The sequence below is a fragment of the Peromyscus leucopus genome, chromosome 10, assembly GCF_004664715.2.
Source record: "Peromyscus leucopus breed LL Stock chromosome 10, UCI_PerLeu_2.1, whole genome shotgun sequence".
NCBI lineage: Eukaryota > Metazoa > Chordata > Mammalia > Rodentia > Cricetidae > Peromyscus > Peromyscus leucopus.
The window spans coordinates 3,108,275-3,121,445 of NC_051071.1; the positions used below are offsets into that span (position 1 = coordinate 3,108,275).

The 13,171-nt window shown below is 51.6% G+C and overlaps 1 protein-coding gene across 3 annotated transcripts in view; it reads left to right on the forward strand.

Annotated features, from left to right (window-relative positions):
• Stx18 (syntaxin 18) overlaps window positions 1-12,970 on the forward strand; it is a 98,783-nt gene extending 85,813 nt beyond the window's left edge. For all 3 annotated transcript variants that reach the window (XM_028882362.2, XM_037208893.1, XM_037208894.1), the window contains exons 7-11: window positions 1,610-1,698; window positions 8,182-8,240; window positions 9,291-9,360; window positions 11,511-11,591; window positions 12,390-12,970. In XM_028882362.2, coding sequence (XP_028738195.1) covers window positions 1,610-1,698; window positions 8,182-8,240; window positions 9,291-9,360; window positions 11,511-11,591; window positions 12,390-12,485 — 395 coding nt within the window. In that variant the 3' untranslated portion in view covers window positions 12,486-12,970. The remainder of the gene's footprint in view (window positions 1-1,609; window positions 1,699-8,181; window positions 8,241-9,290; window positions 9,361-11,510; window positions 11,592-12,389) is intronic.
• The last annotated feature ends 201 nt before the right edge of the window (window positions 12,971-13,171 follow it).

Consider the following 13,171-nt stretch of genomic DNA (forward strand, 5'->3'; position numbering starts at 1 on the left):
CATTTGGCACTTGCTCATTAAGTCAGCGGGTTCGCACCTCTGTTGGTTGGCCTGCCACCCCAGCATGAAGGCCTTTTCTGTAAACATTCTTCCTGGCGAGGCTGCATCTTCATGTCTCGGTGTAAGTTGTTTGCCCATCTTGGTTTCTGGATATTCAGATATATTTCTCAAATGAGCCATTGTTCCTGCCCCTGCGGAGCTCACTGTTGCCAGGGAGGATGGGATACCAGCTCCTGGGAGGGATTAAGGAGTATCCTAGGAAAAGCAGATGTGGGGACAGTTGTACAGAGGGTCCTGAGAACCTCAGGAAGAGGTAACCCTGAGCAAGTGAGTCAGCACCCTCCCCCAAAGAAAAGAAGCTTAGAAAGTTGTAGGCAGAAGGAACAGTTAGAGCAAGAAAACACTCAAGAGGCCAGAAATCATGGAGGCCCCTGTGGGATGTAGTCATTAAAGAAGACCCTCGCAGTTAGTGAGGAGCTGTAGGAAGTATGGTTGCAGAATGCCCGGGATGCAGGTGGGGCATCTGGCTCTGAGTGGTTGGCACAGTATTCTTGAGCACTGCACTTGAGGCTGATTCCTGAGGCCCAGGTCAGGAGGGCTTCAGGTGGCATACAGTTGAACCACCTGTAGAGTACAGAACTTCTCCATCCTGATGCAGGTCATTCATACCTGGACCCATTATGATGGGGTTTATGTTTCTGATTGGTTTTGTATTCAAAGGAGAAAGGGAAGAAAAGTCTGAAATAGGGACCATACTGAAGCCAAGCAGGAGATTGACGCCACAGGGGTGTGAGTGGTGGCTGACAGCACATGGGTTCACACCCAGAGTGTTGCCTCGGAACAGTGTCACTGTGCCTGGGAGTCTTTGTGATATCGATGTGTATTTCCTTGTCTGTAGCTCTGTGTCACTTGCCCTGAGGTGTAGATGACTGTTTGGGAAGATGTGTTTCTAATAGTAGCTGCGCCTGTCACACAGGGTGGGCCTGATCTGCCTCCCCTTGACTGCTGCTGTTGTGATGTTCCTTCTGATGCTTTTCCCGACCAGAACAGCCTGAACTCTCCCTGCCCTACGGGGCTAAACTCAACAGGAAGTGTATTGGGGCGGAAGAGAGAGGAAAAAGATGCAGCATTTGCCTTTGAGTTCCTGACACAACAGTGATGGAGCCCAGGGACACGGAGACACACAGAAGGAGAGTCACTCTGGGGACAGATTTGTCCCGGTCTCCACTAAGCAGCCCTTACCTCCATCAGCCAGCCCTACGACAATGTGCAGGCTGTAGCTGCTGCACTGCGCAGCAGTTCTTTCTAGGCACGGGTGCTGTCGAGGGGCATTGTGTGCTCGCCTGGTCATGAGCAAAAGGCTGTCTAGAGTAAAATGTTCATATTCTAGGGTATGTGGCTGTCCTAGAGAAAGACTTCAACTGTGTGTGTGGGCGGGGACATGGAGCTGCTGCTGCTGCTGCTGCACATTAGCCAGCTGTTCAGTGTGGACCATGCTGCAGATCCCCACTCCTTCTGCTGTCTTACTGTGCCTGTTTCTGCAGCTGCCTGTTCTGAAGGAAGAGCTGGCCTCCTGTCTTTGTCCACTTTATGGTTTGTTTCTCAACAGAAAAGCCTTTGGCCGAAGCACAGCCTGAACTGGGAACCTGGGGCGATGGCAGGGGTGAAGATGAGCTGTCTCCAGAAGAGATACAGATGGTAATGCTAACTGCTTCCTTCAGCTGCCTGACCTAAGACCTTCAGTGAGTGCGAGGCTGTGCAAATGCCCTTGCCCTAATTTGATACTGGACTTTAAACGTACAAACACATTTTACATACATTACCCACTTGATATCCTACTTCCTGTTAGGATTGACATGATTTCAGTGGACAGTAGCATAGTAAAACAGAAGTGAGCTTGGTTGGTCTTGCTAAGCGTCTTCACCAGCAGTATAGTAGGCATCCAGATTAAGCTAAATGAGTCTTTTATATTTGCCAAGATGGTGTTTATACTCAGTTGAGTCGCTGGTGCCATGGAAATGAAAGGAAAGCATAGTGATTGATGACTGAAGGATGGCAGGAACAGCCGTCGGAACAGTGACCACCTCCTCCTGGTGACCTGTCCCGTGTTAAGTGCTGTTGTTTGTCATCTCAGTCATTTCAGGGGACAGGGTTTGGGTGAGGTTCTCCCAAATGGCAGCCCCTGGCTTTGCAGCCATTGACAGTGAGCATTCTAGGACTCATCTCCCTGGATCTTCTTCAGGCCTGCAGTATTCACCATCTCCTCCTGCCCTTGGCCAAGAGCAGAAATGCCCTTGTCAGCAAGCCTCTGCTGAGAAGAGTGGAGCTGGGTTCCCAGCCTCCAGAGACTGAAGGAGCCGTGGTAAACAGAGGCCCTCCGCTAGTAAGGATGGGCTCTGGCCTGGGCTCAGCCCTCAGCCTTTCAGGAAGCCATTTGTGATGCCGGCTCTTCCCCAAAGGGCCTCTCCTCCCCTCGCCTTCCTGACTCCTCTAATGTCTGCAGTGTAGCCTCCCGGAGTCCTCTCTGACTTTATTCTGTACCTTCTCTACCGTGCTAGCGCCATGTGAGCAGGCTCCCGGAGTCCTCTCTGACTTTATTCTGTACCTTCTCTACCGTGCTAGCGCCATGTGAGCAGGCTCCTGGCTCACTGTCCTTGCCTTAGTCCCAGGCCAGTGATTAGGAGTGCTGCTAAGAAGTAAGTGACTGATGGACTCTTGTGAGTGGTACAGAAGGCCTGTCCACATGTCTGTCTTCCTCAGCATCAGCTGCCCAGCCCAGATGACCAGCTCAGAACTTCTGACTCTTCAGATTCCCTGCTCCTCCTTGCCTGAAACAGAAAGTTTTCCTTCCAGAAAGTAGCATAAACATGTGAAAAGCAACATGCCAGAAGCCCAGGGAGCCGCTGCCTCAGGGCAGAAGGAAGGGCTGTGGACTCACAGCTGAGTGCAGTCCACCCCTGCCTTCATCTGGAGCCTCATGCACTCTCACTGCTCTCAGTGGCAATAACGGCTGCCTCCAGGAGCTGATGATGGAGAGCTATCCCTTGAAGGACAACTGTGAGAGGACCAGACACTTGGGATGTTTCTGACCTGAGCGGTCAGGAGAAGGGCAAACATAGGGCTGGGCATTGGGGAACAAGAGATGATGAATTCCATGTCAGACAGCCTGGAAGTGCTGTGGACATGGTAGAAGGTGTGGGCTGTCATAGGGTCTAGGGCATGGTGTGGGCTGTCATAGGGTCTAGGGCATGGTGTGGGCTCTCATAGGGTCTAGAGGCATGGTGTGGGCTGTCATAGGGTCTAGAGGCATCTTCGCGCTAGAGGACCATGGGCTTAGAGGAGGTCCTCGAGAAACACTGTACAGGGATGGGACAAGCCATGAGTGTTCCTTGGGAATGCTGCATTTGAAGCAGGCTGAGATGTAAAAACAACAAATGTGTTTCAACACAGTTGGATTGCATTCCCTATCATTGGTTTATATAAAAGAACTTTGCTAGTGGACATGAAGAGGTATATTGCCCCAAATGTTGCAAATTTGCTAGAGCTAATGTGTACTACTCAATCTCTTCATTGAGAAAGGACACTTTTGTTGAGTGTAAGCAGACTTTAAATTTGTGCTGGACCTCACTCTTTTATATCCCATCATTCTTCATAAAGGAGATAGCCAGAATACTCAACAGGGGCTTGCCAGAGGACTTTGTCTTTCTCCTGGAGCAGTGATGAGCCCCAAAGGTCTGTTAACCTTTGCAGGCACATGACTTAGAAGCCACTGGCAGTGTGGTAGGTGGGCGTGAGGAAGCAATAGTCAGGTGTCTGCCATCTCATGCCACAGTCCTTCTGAGATGATGGAGAAAAAGGGCTCTAGGACCAGGCAATCAGCTGTGAATCATCATCCTCCTCTCCTCTCACTAATTGTCTGCATGACTTGGGAAGCGAATGAGCCTCAATGGACCTCAAGCTGGTTACAGTGGATGCCCTGCGGAACTGTGGGGAGTCGCAATTGAGAGCCACTCAGCACAGCCAGGGAGGCGGTGTGCACAGTTCACATGACCCACACCTGCCACAGCTGAAGATGAGTGTCAGGACGTGAGGCTCTCTCCCAAGACTGCTGGTGCCAGCTTTCATGTCCTCTGTCCCAACCAGACCATTCCCCCAAAGGCTGGCATTTGAGCCTGCAGCATTGGTGACATAATCAGAGTCTGCAGTACTTCCTAGTTTGTGTTGTGTTGGTGGGTGCAGGTGGGTGGGACAGAAGGATGTCATGAACATTTATGACAGGCTACTTAGTGTTCAGCTAATGATGTTCTTATTTGGGAGTACTTACTGAGTGTCATGCTGTAAAGTCTTACTAGTCCAAATTAAAAAAAAAAAAAAATCCCAAAAATGATGGGAAAGAATACTGTATTGTTGGTTTTACTTTGAAAAGTACTTTAGCAAATTGTGGTCATAGTTCCTAATCAGTCTCGGAACTTTTCCTCAGGGTGAAATAATGAGTTAAGTCCTATAATGGCAATTTAATTCATTCATTTAGCCAAAGCAATGCTGGCTAGGTATCGCAGAATGGCTGCAGGAATTTGCAGAATGTTTGCCCAGTCACTCTGCAGGTGTAAGCCATGGTACAGGTGGATGGGGCCCTGAGTTAGCAGAGGTTTTATGGCAGGCTAAGTAAAACTCGGTTGTTTTCTAATGTCAAACATCAAGAAAATTGCTCCCTTTTAGAGCCCACTTACTTTTATGTGCCTCATTCACTTTACTCAAAGTCACCTTTATTTAGTGATGTGTTCATTGAGGTAACTTTGAAAGATATGAGTGGGACCTCTTTCTTATTCTATATGAAATGTGTCTGTAGCTGGTGTCCCCTGAGGCAGCTCGTGGAACCCAAGCAGCCAGCTGGCCCGGCTTTCGTACTGTGACCCAGCATAGTTCATGCATCAAGAACATAGGTGTCGTTGGCAGACTCTGAGTCCTGAGTCCTCACTTTTCTTCTCTGGATGACCTGAGGCGGGAGTGCTTCATCATGCCTTATTTTCTACTCTTTGTAAAACTTAGCGAAAGATGGGTAGATTAAAAACAGGCTTTCTACAGAAAGATATCACCAGTGGACTTGTGTCCTTTAAACCAGACTAGGAGCCCTCTCACAAAGCCCAGCTAGCTGACCAGTAACAGGAAGATGGCCGAGGGAGCCATTGCTGATCACACTGTGCTCCACCTGAGCACTTCCCCCCCGTGTGTGTTACTACCCTCATCCAGGAGAAGGAGTGCAGGCCCTCTCTGCGGTTAGCCGGAGACCCCTGTTCATGGTCACCTGATCTCAGGCCGTAGATCTTTGGGGTGATGCTGCGAAAGCAGAGGTGGTGGGGCACACCTGTAATCTCAGCACTTGTGAGGTGAAGGCCGAGAGAGCCTCAAATACAGAGTTGTAAGCCAGCATGGGGTACATATGAGCCCATCTAAGAGAAAAAGGATGCTGCTGCATGCCAGCCATTCTTCACTGTGACAGATATATCTGAGATAAGCTATTCAAGGTAGGAAAGCACACGGTTTCGGGGGTGCAGGCCGTGGTCAGTGGGTCCGTTAGCTCCGGGCCTATGGTAAGATAGCATTATGGTAGAAGGGCCTGGTGGGAAAGAGCTGCTCATCCTACAGCTGCCCCAAGGACATGCCCCTGTTGACCTACTTCTGCCAGCTGGACCCATCCTCAGCTACATCCCTCATCATTCTGAATCAGTCACTGAATAATTAATGATCCAGTAACCTCTGAATGGCTGGATGTGCCAGCTGGAAACCAACTCTTCATTCAACCATGAGCCTTTTCAGGAGAGAATTGATATCCAAACATAGCACATTAAGTGATAAGTATCTCTTAGACTGTGGTCACATTGCATCTCTGGGCATCTAGACATCCTGCTGTGGTGCTGACCACAGAGACCAGGACTTTGGTTCAGCACTGTGCCTGGCCAAGTCCCTGCTTAAGTGAGGAAGCAGCATGGCTGCATAGTTAGACTGACCTAGAATGGACTGTGTGCATTTCCCAGAGCCTGACAGAGTGAAACAGCCAAGGGCCACAGCTGCCCTGTTGAGTGTGAGGTCAGAAGGGACTATCCGGCACCTCACCACTCACCTCACCTGTCTGGAGTCTGTCTCCTGAGAGTACTCATGTAGACAGCATGCATGTTTTAATGACCTCACTGTCTAAGGCCTTTTGTCCCCTTTTTGGTGACAGAGGCCGAAGGACAGTGATTAGATTACTCACCTACCTGAAGACATAAAGCTTTACAGGAAAAGGAGCTGGAATTCCAGCTGTGACTACACCTCGGTCAGGAAAGTATAAGGCTCATAACTGTTCACAAAAAACTGATGGCCATTGAGAAGCTGTTGACTAGCTAGGGCCACTCAACCATTTTCATGGGGCTTCACATGGGTTTTCATACCAATGGGGTATATGAGCCCTTGCCCCTGTCCAACCTTTGGGGCAGGCTGGCCATTCAGAAAACCACCCTGAAGCCAGTGCCAGTGGACATCCACGCCTGGACCCGCTAGACTTCAGAAAGTGGTGCTTAGAGCAATGGTCCTCAACCTGTGGGTCACAACCCTTTGGGGATTGAATAACTCTTTCACAGGGGTCACCTAAGACCACAGGAAAACAGATATTTACATTATGATCCATAACAGTACTAAATTACAGTTAGGAAGTAGCAATGAAAATAACTTTCTGGTTGGGGGGTCCCCAAAACACGAGGAACTGTGTTAGAGGGTCACAGCATCAGGAAGGTTGGGAAGCACTGGCTTAGGGGAACAGGGTTTTGGAGGCTTTGACCGTTTCTTTGTTTTTGTGAACTCCATTTCATTCTGCCCTGCCCTGCAGTGGGGCTGCTCTCACCGAAGCTCCCGACCACTGTCAGCCCTCTCTCTCTCTTCACCCTCACCACAGGGATGGCTTGAGGCATCTGCTCTTCTCTTTGAGAGGCTGGCTGTTTCTGAGATGGCATACAGAACCCCTGGGCTCAGGGGAACCAGAACCAGAGCCTGGCCCTGGAGCCCATGTGACACTTTCAGAAGTAACAGCTGCTGAGACTTAGAGAGGCAGTACAGCCCTGTACCTCCTGTCTGGACCCGAGGAAACCAGGAACAACGCCAGACAACATCCCAGTAATAAGTCACCTAGACTCGTAGTTAATTGTGTTTAGGAACAGTTTCAGAGTAACTAAGAACAAGATTCAAAAGGGCAGGACCATATTTTATCATTAGTGGAAAAAAAAAAAAAAAGAAAATATCTCCCTGGAAAACAAGCCTGCCCATACCTGAAGGGATTAGTGCAGGTAAATTAGCACCTACAGCTGAAGGAATTACTCATTCTCAGGAAACACTGACCTCCTAAGTCACTGCTGAGCGACAGTCAACAGCTGACACTTTCTGGCTCAAAAGTGAAGGTTTTATTCTCTTACTGGTCTCTTTGATGCCTAATGTAAAGAGCCATTAGCAATGCTGTGGCCAGGCTACAAGGCAACCTGCTATGGCTCAGGAGTCGTGCTGGGAACTGCCCCACCCACCTGTGCCCTGTGGAAGTGGCAGAGACTGCCATCGCAGAGGTGGGCAGTGGCCAGATCACATCTACTCTAGGCCTCTTCTGCCGGGCCAGGCAAGGCCAACAGGGAAAGGATGGGGTAGACTTGGTGCTTATTCTGAAAAATACAGTAGTGCATACCTCTAGCCAGTAGGGCAGCCCTAGTGCTGTCACACAAGATTCCCAAGGTTCACAGGACTGTCCTTGTCACAGGCCAAGTAGCCTGCCACCTCTACTGCACAGTCTTCCACACACCAAGTTCTCTGTCTAAAGATGTTGCCGCTAGGGCTAGGTGGCGGCCCTGGGCTGCTGGCAGAAAGGGTGTCTGGGAGCTGCTGAGCCTGCCTTCCTCTGTCCAGCAGCTGGGATCAGCTGCTTCTGGGTGCAGCTGGGGGCGGGGCACTCTGCAAGCCACTGCAGCTTGGCTGGTCTTTGGGTAGACTAGCATTTTCTTCCTCGAGTCTGGTATTTTCCAGAGAATCTTCCGACAGTGCCCTGTGCTGACCACTGGGACTGGGCAGTGATCCGTAGAAGGCGGGTGGAAGGCCAGAGGCTCCTTATAGCCCCCTCCTTGAGCTCCACTTGATGTCATTCTGAGTGTGTGTGTTTCTTTGCAGTTTGAACAAGAAAATCAGCGACTCATTGGTGAAATGAACAGCTTATTTGACGAAGTGAGGTGTGTATATTGCTAATGTCTTGACGGCAACTTTTCCAGACACTGCGGGCTTTTTCCATTGGCTTTGGCACCCAAGCACCCATATGTAACTGGGTGGGACTGGCTGGGCCTGTGAGAGGAGACTGGCTGCTACAGCAGGCTTATGGGTACTGCAGCATGCAGAAAGACAGGTCACCCCAAAAGTGGGACCACACCCACCACCTCAGGGCTCCTTGGGTGGAGTAGCTGTAAAATATAGTAGAGCCCTTGTGGCAGGTGTTTGCACCAATAGTGTCTGCTTCCAGGTGATCAGGCTCATGCTCTCTTGTCTGGAGCCTCCAGTGAGCTCACTCAAGGGCCTTTGTCCCCCAGGAGTGCTGCAGTGCTCTATTGTATTGGGGTACACCCCCTCCCAGCCTAGGGACTTACTCTGGGCAGGGCTACTCCCCTTGGAGAGCCCAGGGGGTTTTGTCCCAAAGGTGCCTCTCCAAGGCCTCCCTCTTCCCAGCCTAGCTGTCCTTGTCCTCACCCACCTTGCTGTTCCTTCCCCAAGACCTGAGACTGCTCCTTCCCTGTCTCCTGCCTGCCTTTCTCCTCCTGCCACTGACTGATCACCAGCTGTGCTGGAGCAGTTCATTCAGCCTGAGCCAGCTTCCACTACAGACCTGTACAGCCCCAGTCCACCCCAGGGTGCCCCAGGCTGCAGGAAGCAGGAAAAGGGCTCACCCAGTGTTTCAAGTTGGGCAAATGCTTAGGTGCTAAACCAGATGGGGTGACCACAGACTGAACTGGGGCGTTTTCTTGCCACAAGGAGCCGGCTTGAGAGGGAAATGTATGTTTTTGGCGATGGACTTTCCAAGTGACCATGCCTTTTGATTCTCCAACATGCATCAGGCAGTAACTGGGCTATGCCGAGGACATCCTGGGCCTGCCCAGCTCCTCTCCCCATCTGGAGTGGCTGCCCATCTTCTGTTGTTCTCACCTTTATGGTTCCTTCAGGAACGTAGACCATTCCTCTTAGATTACCAGGAGCTAATAACTAACATATCACCTATTGATTCTTTTTCGAAGGCAAATCGAAGGGAAAGTCGTTGAAATTTCCAGACTCCAAGAGATATTCACTGAAAAGGTTTTGCAACAGGTAAGAAGGCCCAAAGGCCCAGCAGTTTTGAGTTTTGGCTTAGAATTGACTGAGAGCTTAGAACTCTCTTCCAGAAGCATCTGAGTGGTGCAGATTAGGCAGCATCGTGTTTGGTTAGCCAGTCACACCACGCAGAGGTCCCAGGTAAAGCTTCCTGTCACCCCACAGCATCCCTCTGGTACAGCTGAGGGCTCTATCTGGGGACCCAGCGTAGAGCAGAATGGCCCCTGTGAGCTAGAGTATTTGGTGGTAGTAGGAGGGTGCAGTCCGGGACTGGGAGTCAGGCAGCCCCTCCACACCATTGCACCCCATCTGTAGAAAGGGGTGAGACTGAGGGCTGCTGTTATGTTCACAAATCAGCACAGACGAGCCCTGCACAGTGCAGAATGGAGAGCTGCTTTTTTCGGTCCACAGTGCTCCAGAAACTAGATCGTCTCGGCCAGTCCATGCTGCCTCGGGAACACAGATGGGGGTAGGACTGGTCCAGGGGACCTTAGGACTTTAGCACCCAGGGACTGTAGAAGACTTTCCGGAAAAAAAACACCTCTCTCTGTCTCTGGGCTGTTGGCTCACTCACAAGTTCCTGAACCTCACAACAGAGTTGAGTCAACATGCACAAGGTAGAAGCTAAGGACAGTTAGGAGTTCAAGGTCATGAAAGTAAGATACTCTTCACAGAGTTCTTAAAGATCTACCCAAGCCATGTATGTGGAGGCCATGAAGCCTGGAGACAGGCTTTGTGCAGACACCTTGGCCTGATGGCCACGTCAGCTGCATGACACAGGAAGCCATCAAAGTAAGCTCCTCCTGGCGTAGCAGCTTGTTTTGAGGAGAGCTCACCTTGACCGAAACACCCAGTGATCAGACTTCAGTCTGGACGCTCCACCCTGCATGCCGTGGCCAGTGCTCTGTCTAAGCCCCACTCCCTGTCTGGAGCAGAACTGGTGAGCCCTGCCTCACTCTCAGAACCAGTAAGCAGGACCACTGGCCCATGGCAGGCCTTTTAGTGGGACTCTGGCCAAGCCAGGGAGTGCCCTGCTGTAGTAACCCAGCATGCCACTGGACTCTGCCCTTTACCTGGTGCTCAGTGACACCCCTGACCGGCCGCATGTAGGTTAGGGAGTCATGGTCTCTTAGGCTCCAGTACTCAGCCTTCTAGCACGAGAGGCCAGCTGCCACAGCAGTGACCGCACCAGAGGCCTGGGCAACCCCCCCCCCCCCCACTGAGAGAAGAGAGCTGCCCCCGGGGAGGTGGCATGCTTTAGGGGTTGCTTGGTATCCCTCTAGAGTCCAGCCAAGGGCTTTGTGGACTGCTGGGGCCTCAAAAACATTGTTTATATCAGTGTTGGGGGCTGTTTATGGCAAACCCCTCTGCGCCTGGCCTGATATTCTCCACCAGGGTGTCACTACCCATGTGTCCTGGTCCATGGGCACTCCAGTGATGTCACTGTTAGGAAGTGGGTGGGTGAAGCCTGCTTTCCATTCTGCAGCATTCTATCAGGCAGGGCTCCCTAAAAGCCCACATTAGGGCACACCTCCCCAGCCCGCAGCAGGGAGATCAAAGGCAGCCCCACATGGCTGGTGTTTTAGGGTCTCCAACAGTGTGGTCTCGTGAGCCAGGACCAGCACTCTCACTTCCATGTTCCCAGCATCTGCCCAGGGCATTTGCGGCCAGCACTTCATATCTTGTCGGAACTCTTACCCCTTCAGCAGTGTGTTAAAGCATGCTGTTTGGGTAGCTAGTGTGTTTCAGAGTCTGTAACATTTATAGCTGGCTTCTAGACCTTATAAAGAATAAATGGAATGCAGGAAGAGGGCCAGTCCAGAATGAGCAGGTCATGTTTGTCTTTATCACTTGACCAGTGACACACAAGAAGTGATAGGTGGCGCCAGTGCAGGCTCTATGGCCCGACAAGAGCCTTACCCTAGTCCTGCCCCTCGGGTACTGTGTGGTCTCCTAGAAGCTAGTGAACATCGCCGAGCTGTGAGTTTCCCTTTCTTTGTGTTGGGTGATAACCACGCTCAGGCGAGGGTTCCCAGGCTGTGTAGGTACAGCCTCTGGAGCTTGAAACATGGCAGCAACTACTTGCAGAAAGCTATCTTCTTGGTGGAGGGGAGAATGGTTGGGCTTATCTGACACTCTTCTTACAGGAAACTGAAATTGACAGCATTCACCAGTTAGTTGTGGGGGCAACTGAAAACATCAAGGAAGGCAACGAAGACATACGAGAGGTGGGTACCTGGGGCTCCCAGGTCGGAGTTGGCACAGCACTGTTTCCCAGCACCCCAAGGCTCACTGGTGAGGCTGTCCAAGTGCACTGTGTAGCACTCAGGGCCCATCCTGCAGCTCTAGTCATGGGTTTATGGTCAGGGCCACCCTAAGTGCATGTGTTCATAGACCTGCTGGCTTACTTTCAGCTCATCTTCAAGAGAAAGTAGTTCTGGCCCTGCAAGAACAGTGTGGGTAGAAAGCCTCCAGGTAGGGCCAGGACAGTCTGAAGCCAAGGATGAGCCCACTGAGGGCAAAAGCCAGAAGCTGGAGGGCACCCGGCCCTGTGAGCCAGCTGTCTCTGAAGCCCAGACCTCCTGGCTGGCCCATCACCACAGACAAGAACATCCCGGGGAAACCTGAGCCCTGGTTCAGACCTGGGGAGCGAGTCCCAGGAAGCTAGGCTCTGCCCAATGGGAGAGGATGGAAGTCAAGGGCCCAGTGGGTAACGGAGCTTGCTTCCAATCAGGATGACCTAGTCTTGATTCCTGAAATCCACATGGTACAAGCACAGAATTAACTGTGGCCCTCCACCCCACACACACCGTGACATACCCCCACACAGAGACAAATGTCATCTCAAAAATGAAATGCAAGGCATTTGTTCTGTCAGGTCTCCATGCATGGTGGCTTTTGTTCTCACTTAAGCCATCGATCTAAGGAGAGCATGGGATTCATGGAGGTGTACTCGAAAGAGTGGGACACTTAGGGCTTCCGAAACCAGTCCCGGGTGGGGCTGACACCTGTGTTCTTCCTACCAGGCCATCAAAAACAACGCCGGCTTCCGAGTGTGGATCCTTTTCTTCCTCGTGATGTGTTCCTTCTCCTTGCTCTTCCTTGACTGGTACGACAGCTAGCCCAGGAGGGCTGCACCTGTGTCTGCCCTGCTGTCCCAGACACACACACCACGTGTCAGCAGGTGTCTCTTTCGTTGTGTAGCTGTGTAAGGTCCAAGGGCTGGGGAGACATGGCCCCCAAGCCAACCTTCAGAACCTGCCAGGACCTGGAAATGCGTGGACTGAAAGTGCCCGAGGCGGTCTTCGGGGGCAGAGGATAAAGGGGCGAGGCAGTCAGGAGTGGCACCTCCTGGAGGGCCACAAGCATGGCAGGGCTGAGCAGGACAGGGAGGGATATGACACACCTGCTGTCCCCGTTACAATGCCTGGGGCCTCGTCTCCTGCCCTTCCCACACCAGTAGCTTCAGGGGAGAACATGCCTAATGTTTCTAAAGTCATTGGTTCTTACTTCCTCGTGGTGTCTAATGTGTGCTGATATGTGGCCATTTTGTCAGAGAAAACAATTCACATCTGCCTTGCCAAGCTAATAAATGCAATTACAGCCACTTATTGCAGTCGGTGAGTCTCCACTGAGCAGCTCTGGCTGCCACCTGGCTGGACAGGCAGACTCTGGTGCCCTCCACTAGACCTCTCTCCTGCCCTGGCCCCCAGCATGTGAACAGCAAAGCAGGGCCCAGGGCATGTGAAGCCTGGTTTCCTGCCTCTGGGTCCTAGCAGCTCGTGTTCCAGGAAGGGTGTGGATTCAG